Source organism: Nothobranchius furzeri, chromosome 16, assembly GCF_043380555.1.
Source record: "Nothobranchius furzeri strain GRZ-AD chromosome 16, NfurGRZ-RIMD1, whole genome shotgun sequence".
In the NCBI taxonomy this organism is placed as follows: Eukaryota; Metazoa; Chordata; class Actinopteri; order Cyprinodontiformes; family Nothobranchiidae; genus Nothobranchius; species Nothobranchius furzeri.
This window is the reverse complement of record NC_091756.1, coordinates 33,592,589-33,613,912: the sequence shown is the minus strand read 5'-3', so window position 1 is coordinate 33,613,912 and position 21,324 is coordinate 33,592,589. Positions and strand designations below refer to the sequence as shown.

Genomic DNA, 21,324 nt, shown 5'->3' with positions numbered 1-21,324 from the left:
TTGACCATGTTTTGGGGTGGTTTAGCCCAAAGATGTCCAAAGCAGTGCAAGCCGCTTTAATATCGTATCACACATAATAGCTTACCTTTACAGGAATTAAAGGTCAGTCCATTCTCTTTTCGTCCAATTGGGTGGTTTGAATACTGTAATCCTTTTTACCGAAAGGTTTTCCTTCCGCACAAAACACAAACATATCATCTGATTGGAAGCTTGCATTGAATAACTTTATCTGTAGTCAAGCTTTGCAATCAAATGATGTGTAAGTAATTAGATGTTTTATTCAAATAGGTCAAAGGTCACCAAATGTTTCTAAAAGACCTCTTTGATCTATAAGCATCAGGTTTACATATAAACAGCAAAGCTCTTCTGTATTTCCTCCAAGTAGATGTTATAATCATGGCGACTGTGATGTCGCAGAGGAATAAAGGAACGATCTCTTGATTGGGTAATGCACCGTTATATTAAAGCTGCAATGGCAAATTTAGAAAACAAATTAGCTTAATTGTTTTTTCATGGCTCTTAACAACGTTCCAAAATCGTACAGCTATTGTATTTTGTTGAGATTTAAAAATAGCAACAACAACAAAAAAAAATAATGAAGTGGTTCTTGCGCACTTGTCTAAAATCCTCCACCAATAATTGGTTTTGTGCTACCAGAGTCCCAAAAAGAAAAACACCATTTGAAGTCACGGACAATAAGTGACGTTTGGACTTAGAAAATGGTGACTGGTGATTAGCACTAACTTGTTTCCTCCAGCATTGTGGGTCTCCTGTTCTGGCAGAATTCACACTGGAAGCATCAGCAGCGGAAAGTCACTGCTTCTGATTAAAATCCATTATAGTCTATGGGGGGTGATTCAAACCAGCCATGACGCAGACAATGTCAGGCACGTCCAAGAAGCCGCGCTGATGAGGATTGGGTTCTATTTTTTTCCGCTAGCAGCTTCTGGGTCATGAAACGTCCCGCAATTAACATAGGGATGGACAAGAAATCACACGCAGTTTCGGTGTAAAACCCCTGGTAAATTTCTAGATAAGACTACTGCAGTGATGCGATTCCATATCTATGCAGACTATGTAAATACATGTGGCCTAACAGCTTATGTACGTCCAGCATCATTACAGAAGTGTAGCGGTGTGTTTTTCATAGCTTCAATCCTGGCAGTGGAGAGGAACAACATCATATGACAGTGATATCAAAACGTGATTTCCCCCTTTTTGGTTTAATGACAGATGGCATAAATTCAAAGAATTTTGTGATCTTGGGAGTTAAGCAAGGAGGATGGTGCAGTCTTGAAGGGTTTTCGAGGAACATGGCAGAGAGGCCGCTCCACGGCTGACCCTCGGTGTGTACTGGACTGCAGCGAAAGTTGCAAGTAAAGCATTCCGCCGCCGTTCCGCTCCGCTGATGCTTCCAGTGTGAAGTAGGGGTCAGGGAAGATACCCAAGGAGAGGGGTGAGTGTTCCGTAACCGTGTTTGCATTCAAAGCCTAGCTTGTTCTGTAAATTTACTTAAGCAACTTTAAAGCACACGTGCATAACGTCACCACGGACAAACAAGAACCATCAAACACAAAAACGCGTTGATGACAGACCCATCGGATGTCGAGGGAGCAACAGCCTGTTTCATCAATGGCCCTCAATTCAATTTGATTTGTGTCTTTATGGGGAAATAATTTAAACTTTCAGATTATTTTTGCTTGGAGGATCGCACCATTGTATCTACTTGAGTTTCAGATTAAAGCAACAACCAGATGTTTATGGCTGCAGTAGACTAGAGTGTGTGCTGATAAAGGAAACGTTTGTTTTAAAGCCTTGGTAGGAAAGAAAATTCATCACTCATATTAGACACATAAATATCATTATTCCTTCTTATGTCTTCGTCCAGTTAGTATAGGCTCATTTTATATAACAAACTTTTATCACATACATAAAACCCATTATACTGTATTCATGGACCCGTATAGCCTTTTGCCAAAAACACTAGGTTCAAGAAAGAGGTGAAAAAGGAAAAACACACAACTGTTTATGGAGCTCTGAATTCAAGTGGTCACATGTTCAGTTTGAGCTCAATTGCAACAAACATTTAATCAAATTCCTCTTTTGATAAGTATAACTATGTATCAAAGTCTGCATAATCCTTTATCTGGATTCATATGTTTCAAACTCCAAACCATCTTAACACTGACGTAAAATAATAACCGGTGGACAACAAAAGTGACTAATTTCTGACTAAACCACATTCATAAAATAACACTTATTTCTCAGAACCAGTAATCCATCTATAGAAGAGTGACTAAAAGCTCGTCAAAGCATCTTTAGCAAACAGATGGACCCTATCATTACCAGGATGACTAATGGCTAAACCACAAATTGTACATACAATCCAGGTTTGCTGTTGAAGATAACATAATGTCTCCCTTCTTACTGGCTGCTGCCATTATTGACCCGCCACAACCCAATATATGATTGATTTATTTCACACGTAATGACACATGGCTAGACAACTGTACACATTATATCAAACTAACAAAAATAAAGTAATACATAGTTGAAACGCAAGAAGCGTAAATGGCATTTAACATATGAAAGTTACAATGTAAAAATGTGGTTCTTACAATTGTCGTACAACCAGACATTATCATTATTAATATACTGTACATTTTTCACGCATCCTAACCATCCAAACATGGATGTTTATTCCTTTCCTTTACGCTGCTGGAGATGTCTAATCATCCTTACAGCAGCATTTTATGGCATGACTAAGGTCACCATGAGCAAGGAGGTTGTATCAAATTTCTGTCTATAAGCAAGTATGTGGCTACTGATCAGATTCAAATAACACATTGTCGACATTTTATTTTACCCTTACAGGTCATTGCATTGGATTTTCATCTTGTTTTTAAGTAACACTGCTTCACCATTATTAGTGCTGGCATTTAAGTGTCAGACATTTTTATCTTAATATCATGTGGCTGGCTGGCTTTTACAAAATACATAATACACTCTCAAAACACAAAAATTTGCAGTCAATATTATTGAAAAAATAGACAAAAGTTTGTCAAACAGAGATCTGCACTTACCATTCTACAAACTAAATGGACCTTGTGTTGCAAAGCCAATTGAAAGGTTCACAATGAGTGTTGCAATTGAGCCCTTACGTTTCTGAAAAGTAGCCAAATTAAAATCATAACAAACCTCTGCTATCACCGCCCCTGATTATTCACAAAGAAACAAACTATACCAGCCTATACATCCATCTCAAAATATGTCTGCATCGGAGTCTTCAATGATACATATTTAGATGAAAATATATTTATATTATTTGTGGATTTTTCACAGTAGTTTGTACTGCACTGTACCTTTCTGTCCATCTATTATGCCTACATAATTTTCACCTTGAGGGAGTCTATTGAGTCACTTTAGAGAGACAATGTTTCTCATGTATTTTTTTTTTTCTTTTTGTTTTTTTTTTGTGGAAGAAAAATGTCTCAGATTTTATCCTGCATTATTTCGGCTCTTCAGTGTGGTAAGTGCTGTGCGTATCTTTCAACTCTGCTGGCCAAAAACAATTTGATTTACTCTGACAAACTAGTTTGTCTTTTATTCCCTATGAGCTTGTTGAAACTGCAAAAAACATTTGCTTTGGCACAGATTTACATTGTAGCAATGTCCACTCCTTGATCTCCATGGCCATGGTCGTCCCTACAAACACAAGTGGGCCATTGTGGTTATCCTTGGCTCAGTACACCATCACAGATAAGTCTATGTGTTCGTGTATTGCCGTGTCAGTCTTTCCTCTCTCCTGGTTTAATGTCAATGCACTCTAGTGTCTTATCATTCCACACGTAAACCCAACATCAATTCCCTCTCTGTCTTTGACTCTTTCTCACTCACCCTCTATTCTCTCACTTTTATATCTGGGTCTCTTGAACGTTTTCCTTTGAGCTCCCTTTGAAGAGCAAGGGTTCCATTTGGGGGTTTTGGTTTTGCCCCATGAAACCTTTGATTGATCCATGTAAACCCAAGGTAGGCATTGGGAGAGACATCGGTAGCGGTGGCGACATAGAACTGGGGTTAGAGTTGGTGCCATTGCCTGACGTATTCAGCAGATTAGATGTAGAGATTGGGACTGAGGTACAGGAGATGGGAATATCTTGGCCATGCTGGTTCTTGGAGCTGAGGATCCCCCCGGGTATCATCCCTTCACTGCCGATATTAAGACCCATCACGTTGTTATTGAAATGGTGTGTCTTGTAGTAGTGGTTGAGGGTATCTGTGCGGCCAATGTTGGGAAGGTTGATTACTTCTGGGTGATGTATCCTTAGGGTTCCTTCTCCAGCAGTGCCAGAATTTACTGTCGAACCACCTGAGATTCCACTTCCAGCTCCAGCTCCGATTTCATCCTCTACATTGACTATTTCAATAGCTCTGGCAGGACCATGGTGCTTGTGCAGTTGATGCTGCTTGCGAAGTTTATAGAAAACAACCAGCATTACAGCTGCCATAAAAGTGATGGCCACAAAGCACCCAATGATGATTTTAGTTGTTTTCATTACATCATCCAGGCCTGGAATGTTGGTTACATCAATTACTGAAGTCACTGAGTTGTCAGCCTTGTTAGCTTTTGATGACAGAGAAGAGAGAGAAGAGAGAGAAGGTGATATGGTGGTGCCAGGCCGCCCATCCAACTCTCTTCGGACAGTAGGATTAGGGAACTCTATGTAGGTCTCGTTTACGTACTGTCCTGCCGACTTTGTATCCTCTCCTCTAACTGTTTCCACTGTTTCGACAGTGACCGTAGTGAAATAGCTGTAGCCGTTGCTTGAATCAGAAGCAGACACATTAAGCACGGCAGTTGCAGTAGTGTTTCCAGCAGAGTTGGTTACCATACAAGTGTACTGACCAGTGTCCTGCACGGTCACATTTGTGAAGTTCAGTGTTCCGTCATGAAGCACTGAGATCCTAACTCTGTATGATCCATGAGTCATCAGCGTGCCATTTGGGGTGAACCAGTTCACAGAGGTCATGGAAGTTCCAGTACGACACTTCAGCTCAGCAGCCATGCCTTCGGTGACATTGAGGTCAGTGGGTGGTTCGACAATTACTGGGGCATAGCAGGTAAAGTGTGTCTGGTCTAGTTCCCCAATGTATTTGCCTTTCAAACCTGGGGGTGCATGGCACCGTGCACAACATGTGGTGTTACTGGGAACTGTTTCTTTTAGCCACCAGCTGAGCCACAGCACATCACAATTGCAAACCCAAGGATTATGGTTGAGATGTACCCTCTCTAACTGGTGCAATGGGGTGAAGAGATCATGAGGCAGGGAATGCAGGGAATTGTGGGAAAGGTTCAGCTCTTCCAAGATCTTGAGGTCATCAAAAGCATTGCGTTCGATGACTGACACTTTGGAGTGCATCAGCCACAGCTTTCGAAGTGACACGAGGCCCTGAAATGATCCGGGCCGGACAATCCCAAGCTGGTTACCTGACAGCTCCAACTCTTCTAGTCGCACCAGTGGAGCAAGGTTGGGGATGTCCTTTAAGCCACACATGCCAAGATTCAAAAAGCGCAAATTTTCCAGGCCTTCAAAGGCTGCCTCTGAGATGAAGTCCAACTTTCTGAGTTCCCCTAGATCAAGACGTCGTAAAGAGGGAATACGATTGAAGGCAAAAGCCGGCAGTGTCTCGATGGGGTTGTTTCGTAACCATAATTCCCTTAGCTTGCTGAGGTAATCAAAAGCTTGTGTTGGTACCACTGTAAGACGGTTGTCAAAAAGCTCCAGTGTGTTGAGGTTGGGTAGACCATTGAAAGCTCCCACCTCAATCTGTCGGATGTGGTTCTTGGAGAGCTGGAGAATTTCCAAATGCCGTAGATGCCTAAACGTGTCAGACTTAATCACCTTGAGTGAAGAAAACATAAAAAGACAGAAAACTGTATTGTAAACATATCATGATCATTTAAAGCACATTTTGATTGTGTCTGTTGTTTAAGACCTTATTTACCTGAATTGAATTCTCTTGTAGGTTGAGGTATCTTGTGTTGTCTGAAATGCTGTTTGGGACTTGATCCAAACTCTTTCTTGTACAGATGACACGGCTCGCCTGATTGGAGCAGGTACATGGGGTGGGGCATGGGGGTATTGCCTCTGTCGGCTGAGGTCCATGGTTGTGAAACCACAACAAAAACTGGACCAACCAGAGGACGGGGAAAGGGGTGCAGGGGCTGGTCACCATGACAATACGCATGGCAACTGATTCATGACCCACCCCTATTGCTATGATGCTGATAAGCTTCCTCCAACAAGGGGAATTTAAGTGTTTATCTTCATGCTCATGTTTAATCTTTTCATCTGTGTTTTCCTTAGTCAAGAGGTCACTTTAAAAATCAGGGAGAAAACTGGAATGTTCTTTTTAGGAGGGGTTATCATTTAAAGCTTAACAAATGACTTTGATAGCCCAATACCTTGATTTTCTTTTCAGCATTTCATTATAGGATGTTTTGTATGTTTGCTTCCATGACGGTTACCTATCAAATTAAGGAGTAGATTTGCTCGAGACTGCCTTGTCACTTGGAACGTTGTTGCTTCTTTCTGGTGGAGAAAAGAGGAAAGAAATGTCAAGTAGGTGTGCACAGCAGACGTATTGATCTAGAGCATATTCAAAAGACTAACTTTATAAAAGAAAAAGAAATATTTTAGTCTTCTAAAGTTGAGAGTAGCTGGATTTGTAGCTTCCACAGAAAACAGGGACTGTAACAACCACAAGTTAAAAAAAGTATGAGCTGTGTCACATCAGATTGACATAATATACAAAGATGGCACTGCAAAGCACCAGAATCCAACTTTCTGACAAAAGGATGCAGGGATGCTCAAGCGATTGATGTCTACAGCTTCTTTGAGACCTCAGGTTAAAATGGAAAGGACAATGAAGCAGCAGCACGGTATTGTAAGTTAGGGGAAAAGTGTATAATTTACCAATTAAAGTAGTGATTACTGGCAACTGACATTTTACTGCAATGTGCAGTCTGAACAAAACACATTATGTCCAAGTTCCTCATTAAATAAAGCTCATAAAATGATGAAAACTACACTGTGATAAGTGGGGAGAAAACAACAGACAGGGAAAAAGCAAAAGTGCCGTTATGTTTTCTTGTGGTAGAACACAAAGGTATGTTATGTTATTGCCTTTTGTGATTAGGAGAGTGACAAGTACATTTTCAAAGAGAAACGGCTGCAAGCATCAGCAGATTCTCTAAATTTAGAAATCCTTGGGCTGTTTCTTTTATAATAATTTGAAAGAAAAAGAGACCACTGTATGCTCTAACACCTTCTGCTCAACACCGGGACTTTAGCGGTCACAAGCCAGGGATGTTTCTGGAAAACAAAAAAGCTCTTTGTTTCTAACCCAAAACGTTACCTTTTGGCATCCTCCCTAAAACAACCCTGGGAAATGTTTCACAATTGCCTACATTTCAATTAAAAAACAACAGTTGTATATAAATAGATATGTGTATGTGTGCATACAGTATGTCAGCTTCCATGGCAGCCTTCTGCTTCTGCTTTCCTATGCAGCGACGATGCATTCACTCCTAGGAACACGGTTGCTGTGGCAACCTGCTCACTCACCATCTTGTGTTTTTTACTGTCCAGTGCCCTATTCAACATTACAGGGTTTAACTCAGCTTGATGAATGGTTTGCTTTACATAGCAGACCAGTAGCATTAAACCATATATTTGATTTGAACCTTGAGATTTAATTAGCATTGTCCTGAGAGATGAAATCAGAGGAGCCCCCGCTCAGCCCTTACCTTTACAAAAGCACACGTGAACATGATGGAGATAACATTTTAATATTATCTTTAATGTCAGAAACTAATCTGATGTTTGCATGGTTTAGGAATTGACATGAAGATTTGTTGGAGTAGAAATTATACTTGCAAGACTGGATTAAGCAGCTGGAAAATATTTGTTGAAGTTGACTTTTTCTTGTTGTTCAGCATTTGCTTGGTACACAGTAATGTCTAATTGTTACAAAAACGCACCTCAGATTGAAAAGGAGAAAAGAAATCAGAATTTTTTACTTGATTATGCTGATCTCATTCGGACGCCCTTTGCTGTGGTCTCATTCCCATTATACAACTAGACTGAGTTCATGAAAAAGGTTTGAATAACTCAGGGTTACATCAGACCCAAAGCCCATTTGTCTAAGCATCAAAACCGTTTTAATATTGAACAAGTCACAGAACTAAAGCCAGTTCTCCAGTCAAGATATTTTTAATTCATCATCTCGTTAAAAGCTAAATTTGTGATTTGAATATTTCCCCCTGCAGTTCTAAGGTGATTATCTAAATTCCTATCCTGACCGTGTAGGGTTTTGTGGTTTTACAAAAGAGCCTGTTGACTTCCAGATTTAAAATCTCCACTAAATCTGAGCTCAAAAGCAACACCATAGTCCATAATTATGTTTAGTTTACATCACAACTTGACTCATCCCTGCCACCGGCAGCCTTCATTCTCATCCTCCTCTTTTCTCTGAAATTTGTGACGTAGACAACGTTGGGTTCTTCTTTCCAATCTCACCCAAAAGCATTCTTCTCTCCAGACCGTACTTTTTGTTTTGTTTTCATGTCAAGAGCAGATTGAAACCATGTAGGTATTGATTCTCCGATGGGGCCTGAGAGGCCACTTGGTTGTGAAAAGACAAATTAGCTGCAAGATGCTGACCAACTGTTCCAAAACCAATCACATCATCGTAAGCGTCTGATTGTATCAATGCCCTGCTCTGTACAATGTCATGAACCTTATGGTTTGTGGGGAGGGTGAAAAAAACTTGTTGTTTTCAATAAATCTTGAGGCTGTGTGTGTGTGTGTGTGTGTGGGGGGGGGGGGGGGTCCAACATATTTACAAATGATGAAGAGCAGCACAAAGCTGCACAGGTGCAGCAGGGCTAACATCATCTACTGTAACTATGACAACGCTAGATTGATTCAGAACGTGGGAATCGATGTGAGATATGGCACTTTTAGTATCCTATGGTAACAACCAGATCTGTTGGAGGGAGGAAAATTACAACATTTCCTCTGTCAGAAATGGAAGTTTTTTAAAATATTAACAAAATAAGCCCCAATGTAACACATCAGCAACCTGACCATGGTTCTACTGCAGTTACAATCTCTCTATTCTGCAGTCCTGCCTCATCATATAGCCCCCAGCATGATATCTCTTACAATAGAACAGAATGGCCTTGTTCATCTATGCAGCTGCGCTCACTACTGGCGCACCTTCTCGGAACGCAATTGAAATTCTGAATAGGCCCAATTCTGCACATGCTGCATTACAAAATGGCTTGCTTCCATTCTCTCTTCGGGGTAATGACAACGTGACTGCACCCAAAAATAATCACAGACTCCTGATTTTTATGAAAAACAGAGCCACGTTTAGGCTTATGTAATACATTTCGATCCGCCGAGACTAAAACACAACGGAATCTTGTTTTTTTTCCATTAATTATTCACATAATTGTCATGCAGCTTTGCAACCTTTGTAGATCTCAGCCCTGATTTCTGCATCCAAATAAAATCCGCTCATTTCTACCTGCACGTCTAATAAAAGCGTAAAGACAACATACCTTGATGATCGGCGGCTGCGTCGTAATGTCTATGTTCTCTTTCCCCTCTGCGATCGCCTTTCTTCTCCCCTCTCCCCCAACCTCGCTATCTGTCTCTCCTCGTCTCTTCCCTAAATTGATTCGCTTGTTTCCACGGCTGTGAGCTGGCTCTTGTTCTTGTCGGCTAGATCCACAGCGCCAACGCAACGCAGGGGGCTACAACGCTGGCATGTTCAAGATGAACACAATCCACGCACACTCGCGCGAAGGAGGGGAAAATGAAAAAGAGAAGAGGAGACCAGAGGCTGGTCGAGGGGAAAAGATGTTCTAATTGTCACATTTAGGGAACGAGGTCGGGGATGTGTTGCATGATGAGCCTTGTTATCCTTCTTGGAGAGGAGCGCAGCAAACGCGACGGCGCCCGCTGGGCAGAGCAGTTTGCGTCCAGCATAGGCGGCTCTTTACGCACATTCCGTATGTTTACCCCCTGAATCCCACTAAGAAATAATTGGAAGAATAGTAAACTGCGTTCTTTGGGTGTTTTTTAAAGCCCAAAACTGATGAGCTAAAATAAAAGACATTCCATGTGTCACGCCACATCTGCAACATAAAACCCGAGAAGCTTTAGTCACATTAATCATTGTGACTCAGCAGCACTGAAATATTACCAGGATGAAGTGTGTGTGCGCGCGCGTGTGTGCGTTTTCATTGTTTTTAAGCAGTTTATGTGTTTATTTCTTTTAAACTGGTGCCAATTTTAATTAAATGACCAAATATCTGAAATGAGCAACATTTTAAAGGTTGTTGTTGGTGGTGGTAGTGGTGGTGGTGGTGGTGGTGGGGGGGGGGGGGGGGGGGGGGGCTTGCATGCTCAGTGCAAGCGCATGCATGATTTCAGTTTTCTGCAGATTTTGTATGCAGGTATTTATTTTTTCCCCCAAAAGATCTTGGAGTGGATTTGAAGGTGTGATGAAAGGCATTAGAAATGATTCATAACACTCACAGCATCTCATGTTATGCTGTTTTATTTGTTTTGGTCAACTCTTGAAAAAACTAGAAACTATATGAATATACAGGATGGCCACGACCCATAGACAGAGCTCAGTCGTGAGGCGGGATATACGGCTGTCTTTCAAACTGTCTCCGCACACAATTGGACTGAACAGTGTGACGTAGAAGAACCAATCTTTCATAGCCTCTCAAGATAAAAAGCATGAGATGCTGATGGGTTCTTAATGGGTTTACACAGGAGAAGGACCAGTTGTCCATCACAGCGTGGGGCTTCATTTCACAGTCATACAAGCAACTCTATCAACGCTGGACAGTGTATCACCAAGCCTAGCCCTCAGCACATCAAGTTGGGACTATTTCAGTACTTCACTGCCATCAGTATTGCATAACCAGGAAATGGACCTTACACACACATGAATTGAAATAGGTTGTCCCAAAACTCCAGGAAACATCTGCTGCCTGTTGACTTCAGATAAATATTCCTTACTGGAACTGATCACTAAATTTACTGGATAACCAACACATTCTCACATCCAAAGCAGCTAAAACTGACCAAGGTTGACTATGCGTTTGTTTCCAATGCGTCACAAGGTGACGCGCAATGCCAGAGCATCTCTTTCCGACGCCCGTGGTAAAAGATATTTCGCCAACTTTGACCTCTAACCTCTAGCGATTTAACCTTCCCCTCACCCCCATCCTAACCTTAACCCAGTTTCTCATTCAAATGTCCCGTTAACTGTGCTTGAGAGGAACAATACAACTAGAAACAAAGTTTTGCACGCGCAAGTGGGTTAAGGTTAGGATGGGGGTGAGGAGAAGGTTAAATTCCAAGAGGGTAAAGGTCACAATTCGCTAAAATGTCCGTTTTACAGCAGGCATCAGAAAGAGACGCTCTGGCACAGTGCATCATCTCTCAACACGTCGGAAACCAACGCTGGGTCAACCTTCGTCAGTTTTAGCCGCTTTGGGTGTGATAATGTGTTGGGATAACAGGATGCTGGCTTTCTGTGAAGCATGTTCAACCTTGGTTCTCAGACACACCTTTTGAGCTCCATCAATGTTTCAACAAAATAAAAAAGAAAAAGATTATTTACAAATATCATAAAATTGGGGAAAGCAAAAAAAAAAGTGTTAAAAAATGTGGAGAAAGGGAATGAGAAAATGAATAAGAAAGAGGTAATCAGTGGATCCCAAGAAAGGCAGAATTGGTAGAAAGAGCTACTCGTTGCTACAGATGTTAGTCAACAGGGCGGTCCACTACACCGTTGAGGAAGACACAAATACATATTTTTTCTAAATAAAGAACTTAACTACTTCTATCTGCTCTTGACTGAAAGAAAAGCTCAAGTCTAATAGTCCAAAGTTGATGCCAAACCTGTTTTAAACATGCCGACACACTTCCCGCCCACCAAAAATTAGAGAGCTCTGATTGGCAAGGCACAAAACTGTTCGGGCCTGCTGAGGCTTCTTTGTGTGGCTAGACCAACCTACAGAGCAAAATCATTTTGCTTCAGCTGTCTATCTAGATTTCTAGGATAGAAAATAACTGCATTTTTATGCAATATTCCATGAGTATGCACTGTTAATGACTATCAGCTACTGTCAGGTAAAAATATATCCGAATATTTGTAAAATGAGCTTATTTATAGCATATTTTGACTGCTATGATTAGCCATGGAGGCCATATTAAATTGGGTTTCTACAAAAGTCAATTAATTGTAAGTAAAGACGTTTTAAGTCTAATGATATCTGTTCTGAAGTTTTTGAGATACTTTACTGATAGGTGTAGTCCTCAAACTGAGTTTTTAACATACAGGTGCTGGTCATAAAATTAGAATAGAATAGAATAGAATAGAATAGAATAGAATTTTTTGATCCCACCGTGAGGAAATTCCCGTTTTGCAGCAGCACCAACACTTAAAAGAATAATTTGAAGATAAACATAAATGAAGATACATAATAACAAGTATATATACATAGGCAGTAATCTAGTATTGTAACCTTAAACCGCTAAAAACCACAAACATGAATAAAACTTGGGGTTCAACACTATGCAGTATACTGTAAGGGACACAGACATACTATGTAAATACGGTACTGCAAAATTATTGAACACATAGTGAATACTGCAATTGATGTTATTGTGTACCAGGATAATGCTAGTACCAGTTCAACTGAGGAGTTATACACTCTTACTGCAGAGGGGATGAATGACCTACAGTAGCGTTCTGTTTTACATCTGGGATGTCTCAGTCTGCCTCTGAAGGAGCTGCCCATGGTCTCCACAGTGGAATGCAGTGGGCTGCTCAGAACCGAGCTAGGTTTGTGAACCAGCTTGTTCAGTGTCTTTCTATCTCTGTCAGAGCTGCCTGCACCCCAACAGACCACAGCAGTGTGGATAAAAGAGCCAACCACAGAGTGATAAAAAGATTTTAACAGATAGAAATTAACTTCGAAGGACCTCAGCCTCCTCAGGAGGAGGAGGCGGCTTTGGCCCTTCTTATACAGAACATCTGTGTTGTTGGACCAGTTCAGTTAGCTGTTGAGGTGAACACCCAGGTACTTAAAGGTATCCACCACCTCAATGTCTGCTCCCTGGATGTTTACCAGTAAGTGAGGAGGGGTGTTCCTCTTGAAGTCAGTCACCATTTCCTTTGTCTTGCGGGTGCTCAAGTGAAGGTGTTTACGCTCACACCAGTCTACAAAGTACATGATGATGACATGTACTCCTGGTCATTCCCCTCAGACACACAGTCAACAATGACCGAGTCATTAGAGAACTTCAGTAGGTGACAGCTGCTGGTGTTGTAGGTGAAGTATGAGGTGTACAAAGTGAAGAGATAGGGTGAAAGCACTGTGCCTTGTGCAGCTCCAGTACTGCACACAACCACCTTAGATGTAGAGTTGTGCAGCCTCAAGTACTGTTGATGGTCCATGCAGTCAGACATTCATCCACTCCTGCACTCGTCATCTTCTGCTGCATTAGACATGGCTGGATGGTGTTAAAGGCACTTGAGAAGTCGAAGAACATGATTCTCACAGTGCTTTTTTGTATCTCGAGGTGATTCAGAGCCCAGTGTTGTAGGTAGATGAGCGTGTCCTCCATCCCTATGTCTGGTGTATATACAAATTGTAGTGGGTCTGTTTCCAGGGTCACCACTGAACGTAGATGGGTGAGGATGAGTCTTTCCATGGTCTCCATCAGAATATCAGGACAAAGATTTTTTATTTCAGTGATTCCATTCAAAAAGTGAAACTTGTGTATTAGATTCAGTCATTACACACATACTGATAAATTTCAAAAGTTTATTTCTTTTAATTTTGATGATTATAACTGGCAACCAAGATCCCAAATTCAGTATCTCAGAATGTTAGAATACTGTGAAAAGGTTAAATATTGAAGAGCCCTGGTGCCACACACTAATCAGCTAATTAACTCAAAACACCTGCAAAATCCTTTAAATGGTCTCTCAGTCTACTTCTGTAGGCTACAGAGTCATGGGGAAGACCGCTTACTTGACAGTTGTTCTAAAGGCGACCATTGATACCTTTCACAAGGAGAGCAAGATTCCAAAGTTCACTACTAAAGAGGCTGTCTGTTCACAGAGCTCTGTGTCCAAGCACAGTAATAGAGAGGTAAAGGGAAGGACATGATGTGGTAGAAAAAAGTAGAGAAAAATAGAAATAACTGCACCCTGAAGAGGATTGTGAACCAAAACCCATTCATAAATGTGGGGGAGATTCACAAAGAGTGGACTGCAGCTGGAGTCAGTGCTTCAAGAACCACCACACACAGATGTATGCAAGACATGGTTTAAGCTGTCGCTTTCCTTGTGTCAAGCCAACAAGAGATGGTGTCAGAAGCACCTGAGCTAAAGACTAAAAGGATTGGACTGCTCTGGCTTTGGACTGGTCCAAAGTTATGTTCTCTGATTAAAGTAAATTTTGCTTTTCCTTTGAAAATCAAGGTCCCAGCGTCTGGAGGAAGAGAGGAAAGGCAAAGAATCCATTTTACTTGAGGTCCTGTGTAAAGTTTCCAGAGTCAGTGATGGTTTGGGGTGCCATGTCATCTGCTGGTGTTGGTTCATTTTGTTTTCTGAGGTCCAAGGTCAACGCAGCCGTCCACCAGGAAGTTTTAGAGTACTTCAAACTGCCTGCTGCTCACCAACATTATGGAGATGCAGATTTCACTTTCCAACAGGACTTGGCATCTGAACAGAGTTGGTTTAAGGACCATAGTATCCCTGTTCTTGATTGGCTAGCAAACTGATCTGACCTTAACCCCATAGATTTTCTATGGAGTATTGTGATGGTTTATTTCTAAAATTATTATTTTTTTGCATTGGTCTTAATTGATATTCTAATTTTCTGAGATACTGAAAAATGGATTTTCATTAGTTCACAGTTATAATCATCAGCATTAAAGAAATAAACATTTGAAATATATCAGTCTGTGTGTAATGAATTAATCTATTAGTTTCACATTTTGAATGGAATTACTGAAATAAATCAACTTTGTTATGATATTCTAATTTCATGACTCAATTCCAATGTTACAGAAACATTCATGTACAAATATTTTTGTGCTAACCCCAAAATATTTAGCTATTAATGATCCAGATATTTTCTTTCAGAGGTAGGGTTAAGCAGAACCCCCAGTCACAGTGACCAGAAAAAAAATGTCTACGATGTTTCCCCACATCTGACACGTCTGCTCTTTTTCATGTCCTTCACTTGATGTGTTTGTGGGTCTCAGCTTTCTGTAAGGCTGATGTGAATTTTGACATTAATGCTCCTGACCCTGCATTCTGAGGGATTTTGTTGACTGTTGTTGGTTTCTCTTTAAAGACTAGTGAGTGATCTGCCAATATCTGACCTGCATTCTCCTATTTCTGAGTGAAGCTACTTCACAGACAAACTGGGATGCCTTGAATAGTTATTACCAGAGGTGAGACTAAGGCACTGCTTTGCAAGTCACAAGTAAGTCACAAATCTTTCCAGTCAAGTCTTGAGTCAAGTCCAAGTCAAAGACAACCAAGTCCAAATCAAGTCCAAAGTCGATGACGTGGAAGTCCAAGTCAAGTCCAAGTCCTTATCTTTGAATTTTCAAGTCATAATCAAGTCATCTCTCAACATCAATTTTATGACAATGATAATGAATAAATTCCAGAAATGGAGCTTCTTAAAGCTTCATTTATTTGCTCAAAAAAGCATAAAGTGCAACTGAAATTAATTATAAACAAAGTGCTGCTGCATTTAGCAGTAAATCAAACCCAGAATGAAGAATGATTCATGATTTTTGTTCATGTCGTACCACTTTTGTGTTAAAATATCAAAAATGCTCAAGTCATCATCAAGTCAACAGATGCAAGTTGATTCAAGTCGCACATCATTGGCGTTCAAGCCCGAGTCAAGTCGTAAGTCTTAATAGATTTTATCAAGTCATCTCAGAAGTCATTAAAATAATGACTTGAGTCTAGCTCGAGTCCAAGTGATGTGATTTGAGTCCACACCTCTGGTTATTACCAAAGATTTAAGCAGATCTTTTTATAACACCCTGTGTGGTGAATGACTCGGCTACTAACATGCAAAATTTTATCTCAATATTTTTGAAGTTGGAGGAAATTTCAGCCTTTTTAATGTCCGTTGATGTTGATCAGCTGTTGGAGACATTTTGACTTAGGGTGATCTAAGAAAATAACTAGCTCTAAAAGTAAGTGAGATGATTCCATCCCTGCTGAAAAACAGCATTGACCAGCATGTGTTTAGTTTTGGTGCTGGTTTAGCTGGTGGCCCAGCACACGATACTGGTCCAGCATCCCATCATCAGCATTTCATCCTAACCCTAACAATCAATCAATCAATCAATCAATCAATCGATCGATCGATCGATTGATCAATCAATCAATCAATCAATCAATCAATCAATCAATCATCAATCAATCAATTTATGAAGCACATTCCTGCCACCAGTCAAGGTAGCTTAATGTGCTAAACCCAATAAATTACACACATATAAAATACTGTTTGAAAATTAAATAAAACCTAAGCCATAATACTTAAAAAAACATCAACATGTGCTTGCGGGAGCAGGGATTCTGGGAGTTTAACATAGCAACACAACAGATCTATTTGTCAGTTTATGAGATACAGTCTTAGTCTACAGCAGTCATAGTCTATGGGGGCAACAGTTTCATAACGTGTCATGCTTCTGTTGGGGTTGACTCCTACCCACTATGACACCAAACTGTGACTCAAACGCTGTCAAACTGACAGTGAAAGATATTTGTGTGTTTTCTAAGCTCAAATCCATGTATTGGCTAAGTTAGCCATGTGCTGAAGTCTTATAAATGAATCCAGTATTTCATAGAATCATTTGCTAAGACATCACAACTGACCACATGAAACAAAGATCTATATATCATGCTGGAGGTGATTCTAAGCTACCAATGCACCAAATGTTAATTAAAATGACTTATTTTCTTTAAATGAGACAAGCGTTGTGGTTTTAAAGATGTTTTTTTCATAGCTGCTGACCGACTGAAGTCTTCAGTCTTCCTCAGAGCAACTTTCTGCTGTTGTGTCATTTATCAGCTGGTCTGGAAGCGCTATCAAACCTCGCCCCAGACCAGCTGAAAGTCAAGTGATGCTCTGAGCAAAACTGAAGCCTTCAGTCAATACTGTGAGCAGGTATGAGAAAAGGTCTTTAAAACCACGTTTGTCTTATTAAAAGAAAATAAGTAATAAATACACCAGATATTAGCTTGATATTCTTTAATCTGGCTGAATTTTCTAGAGTTGTTCAACGGTGGCAGCCATCTTGAATTGGGACAACTCCAATAGTTAATCAGATGTATTTCGGTGATTTAAATGGTGGATGAAAGAGCCACTGGTTGCTCTTGTGAGTTTTTTCTCATTTTTCTTTAATTTTTTTTACCTATTTAAACCCAGACGACTGAATTTTGAGTATTTTGAGAGCATCTTCCAGTAGCTGCATGTTTCAATTAGTTAAAATGACTGCCAGCAAGTTATAGACCAATAAAGAGCTGCAGTCCATAAAGAGATGCCACTCTTTCTACAGTAGGTGACCTCCCCATATTGATCTTGATCATGTATACATCTACATGTGTGTACCCTCACTGAAGAGGAAATGCTTCCTTTTATAGCTTTATGACTAGTTTGTGTGTAAAAATAAATCTCAGCACATACTAAAAGGTCAAAGGACCGAAAAGGCCAGTAATGCTTCAGAAAGACCCCCAAGATATGTACACACTCTATCTCTCTCCCCCTCTCCATCTCTTCTGCCCCCCCCCCCCACCACCACCACCACCACCACCACAGCGAGCATTGTCCACGACCACTGGCTTTTGCTGAAAGCTGCACACAGCAATGAGGTCTCTGTGCCTTTTGCTTCTCTTCCTCCCCCCCTCCCACTTCCCTCTCTCTCTCTCCCCCACCCATCTACCTCTTGCTCCTTCCCTCTTTCTCTCCTTTATTAAATTTCTAGTCACACAGTGGTGCAGAGGATATTCCTCCTATCCTGCTTCCCCCTCCTTCTTTTCCTCTCATTCTTTCTCAGTCATGTTGAAAATCTTCACCTATATTCAGTCTCTCATCTGAGCCTCAGCTGCCTTTCAGCAATCCCCCCCCCACTGCTCTTGTTTCATCTGTGTGTGCATCTTTTTCTGTTGCCTTGCGACCCCGTACCACTGCAAATAATCTCAAACCCACCCTGCTGCCTCTGCTCTCCTTCCCTCCTGTGTCCTCTGTGTCATTGCACATTGAATCTGATATCCCCCTTTATGCATGTGTATGGTAGGCCTGTGTGTGTGTGGGTGCAGTGAGAAGAAAAGAGCGAGGAAGAACGACATGCATTCGTGCACGGTAAATGAACAAACACTCATTGCTGTATTACTTGTGTCATCAGTACAGCGAAGGTTCCAGGAGAAGAAAAAAATGGAGTTTACCTACACCCACAACCTGGAAACGACTGCGTGGCACATCCAATAATATCCTATAAACGCTTAACGCTGTGTTAAAGAACCACAGAGGCGGGGGTGTGGAGTGAATTTGGCAGCAACATGTTAGCGACAAGACATATGTGGCATGCTGATGGTGCCAGAGACGCAGGAGCTTTGGATGGGAGCGACTCCATCAATCAATCCCTTTGCAGAAAGTGAGGGAGAGAAGAACTGCACGCACTTCAAAGATCAGAAGTGTGGCTAATTTTTGCTCTTTAGTGGAAGAGCCTTAGAGATCTGTTGGGATTGTAGATAAACTTAGCAGCTATATTTAGACTTCTGGTCGAAAATGATGAGTTGGTGCATGTTGCTTTAGGTGCCAGACAAAAAGAGAGAGATGTAAGCGAGTGTTTGGACTTATTCATGGTGACATCCGCTCATGTGTGTTGGACAGAAAGAGAGGGAGAGAAAGTAGAGTGAAAAATCCTGGTGTCACAGTATCTTAGCAACTGCCTCCATCTCCTTGGGGACAAGAGCTGACATCATTTCCTGTCTGTGAGAACTCACTTCAAGTTTTTACACAGTGTTTAGGCACATGGTTGCATACAGTTTTGTGTGTGTGTGTGTGTGTGTGTGTGTGTGTGTGTGTGTGTGTGTGTGTGTGTGTATGTGTGTGTGTGTGTGTGTGTGTGTGTGTGTGTCTCAAGTGGCGAGTTTGTAGTTCATTTAATTTGATTTTTTGTTAAAATATCAACAACAACAAACAGGCAGCAGAACTCCTCTGAACTTTTGGGCCAGGGTACATTCATCTTACATGAACTCACATGCAGACTGGAGGAAACAAACTCGTTTTCATCTGAATTTGGAACTATAGAGACTGCTGGCAGTCATGCTAATGTTATTCTGCTGAGTGGTCAGGTCACTAAGACCACCAACACTTTTGTAAGTAACGGGAAACAGCTGCTTCTTTCAACTCAAGATAAAAAAAAACTTGTATGGTAAACTTTATCAGTGTTCCTTCTCGGAAAAGATTTTCATAACAAGCGTATATTCATTCACACACACACACACGCACACACACACATACACACACACACGCACACACACACACACACACACACACGCACGCACGCACATACACACACACACGCACGCACGCACACACGCACACACACGCAGACACACACATACACACACACACACACGCGCGCACGCACACACGCACACATTTTAGGAGTCAGACACATGAACTTTGTCATTGTTAAAGATCTTTGTTGTTTATTCAGAAAAGATAAATGTTTTCTGGTATTTTAATCAATTAAACTGTTGAGCAATTTTAACAAAATAAACATAATATTCTACTGCCACCTTATGGTCAACAGTTGTGAATACAATCACTTGTGCCCCATTTCTTTCCTCTGCCTACAACATAAATATTGTGTTCTGCTGCAATAACCTGTCAGGTTTTCAATCAAACCTTCATGTTTAAAATGATAAACACCAGTCCCAGTAAGGTCATAAGGGCCAGTTTAATATCAATGCATTCAAACCCATTAAAATATGAACAATCTAAACTTATACCAAAGGTCAACGTAATAAATATATACAATATAATAAAATAAAAAGAATTCTAACTAAATTGATATAATTCATAGGCTGGAAAGTCATACTATGCAAATATAATCATATACACACTGGAAGAATATGAACTATTAATTGCTCCATCTCTTCAGATGTAGAAAAAGAAAGCAGGCAACATCCAAATCATTCACATGTTTTATTACCAATAATAGCTAAATGTTTAATACATGGATTAGCTGGAAAATGAACACTGACAAATTATCTACATGCGCTTTGCAAGCCTGACTAATTTAATTATGCTGGCATGATCACAGCAAGAATAAAGAGGAATAAATAGAGCACGGCAGTGTGATCAGAACAGAGCAAAGGAGGATTTTAGAATTAAACTATTATCCAGAGCTAGTGTGTAACAGGAGCTGAAGTATTTCTCGCTTTCTTTTCAGGGCATCTGTAGACCTCTAGGTGATCCATCTCCAGAAGGATTTGGTTTGGGAAATGTTGCATTCTCATTGCTTATTTGACTTTTTGACTTTTTTCTTTCCTTCTCTTTGGCAATTTTAGGATTTTTGTAAGCCCAAGCTGCAAGACTATGAGGAAACATTCAATATAGATTCATATTGAAGTGATAGGCATTCATATTAATTAGAAAAGCAAGCTTTAAAAACTTTGACTCATTTAAACAAACAAAAAAAGTTAAATCATGCATAATATTCTTCAAATTATGAACCCTGCAGCAGAGTTCACTTTTACAACAATGGGTCCTCTCAATGGAGCCTTTCTTCATAACTCAGCTTGTATAGTATAGTTGTTTTGTTTTTTTGTTTTTTTGCTTGGTTGTTTTTGAGAAAGGTTAGCACTGGAGGAACCATCAATGATGTACATGCAGCACATGAATTCATCAGTTCACCCGTAGGCTGTCCTCTTTTAAAGCAGGAATAACTACATACAGTAAGTACATTTAATCAATATGCAGTCTGCAGCAGCCATGAGACGTTGTCATCCAGACATCGGCAAACCAACCTAATGAGACACCGTATGCTAACACTGCTACTAGCTTTCCTAATAATACAGCATATTCGCTAATTGATTTGTGTCTGTACCTTCTTGCAGACCTGCTTCTTTGCTGCAGAATTGTGAGGACACTCATAAAGTCCCTTGTTC

The 21,324-nt window shown here is 40.6% G+C and overlaps 1 protein-coding gene across 1 annotated transcript; it reads right to left on the bottom strand.

Annotated features, from left to right (window-relative positions):
- Nucleotides 1-1,842: 1,842 nt before the first annotated feature.
- Nucleotides 1,843-10,231, bottom strand: lrrc4bb (leucine rich repeat containing 4Bb). The gene is made up of 3 exons (XM_015963347.3): nt 9,632-10,231; nt 6,007-6,593; nt 1,843-5,903 (listed from the first exon to the last, which is right to left on the bottom strand). Exons 2-3 carry the CDS (start codon nt 6,247-6,249, stop codon nt 3,915-3,917), a joined length of 2,232 nt encoding a protein of 743 aa, XP_015818833.1. The 5' UTR covers nt 6,250-6,593; nt 9,632-10,231; the 3' UTR covers nt 1,843-3,914.
- Nucleotides 10,232-21,324: the final 11,093 nt, after the last annotated feature.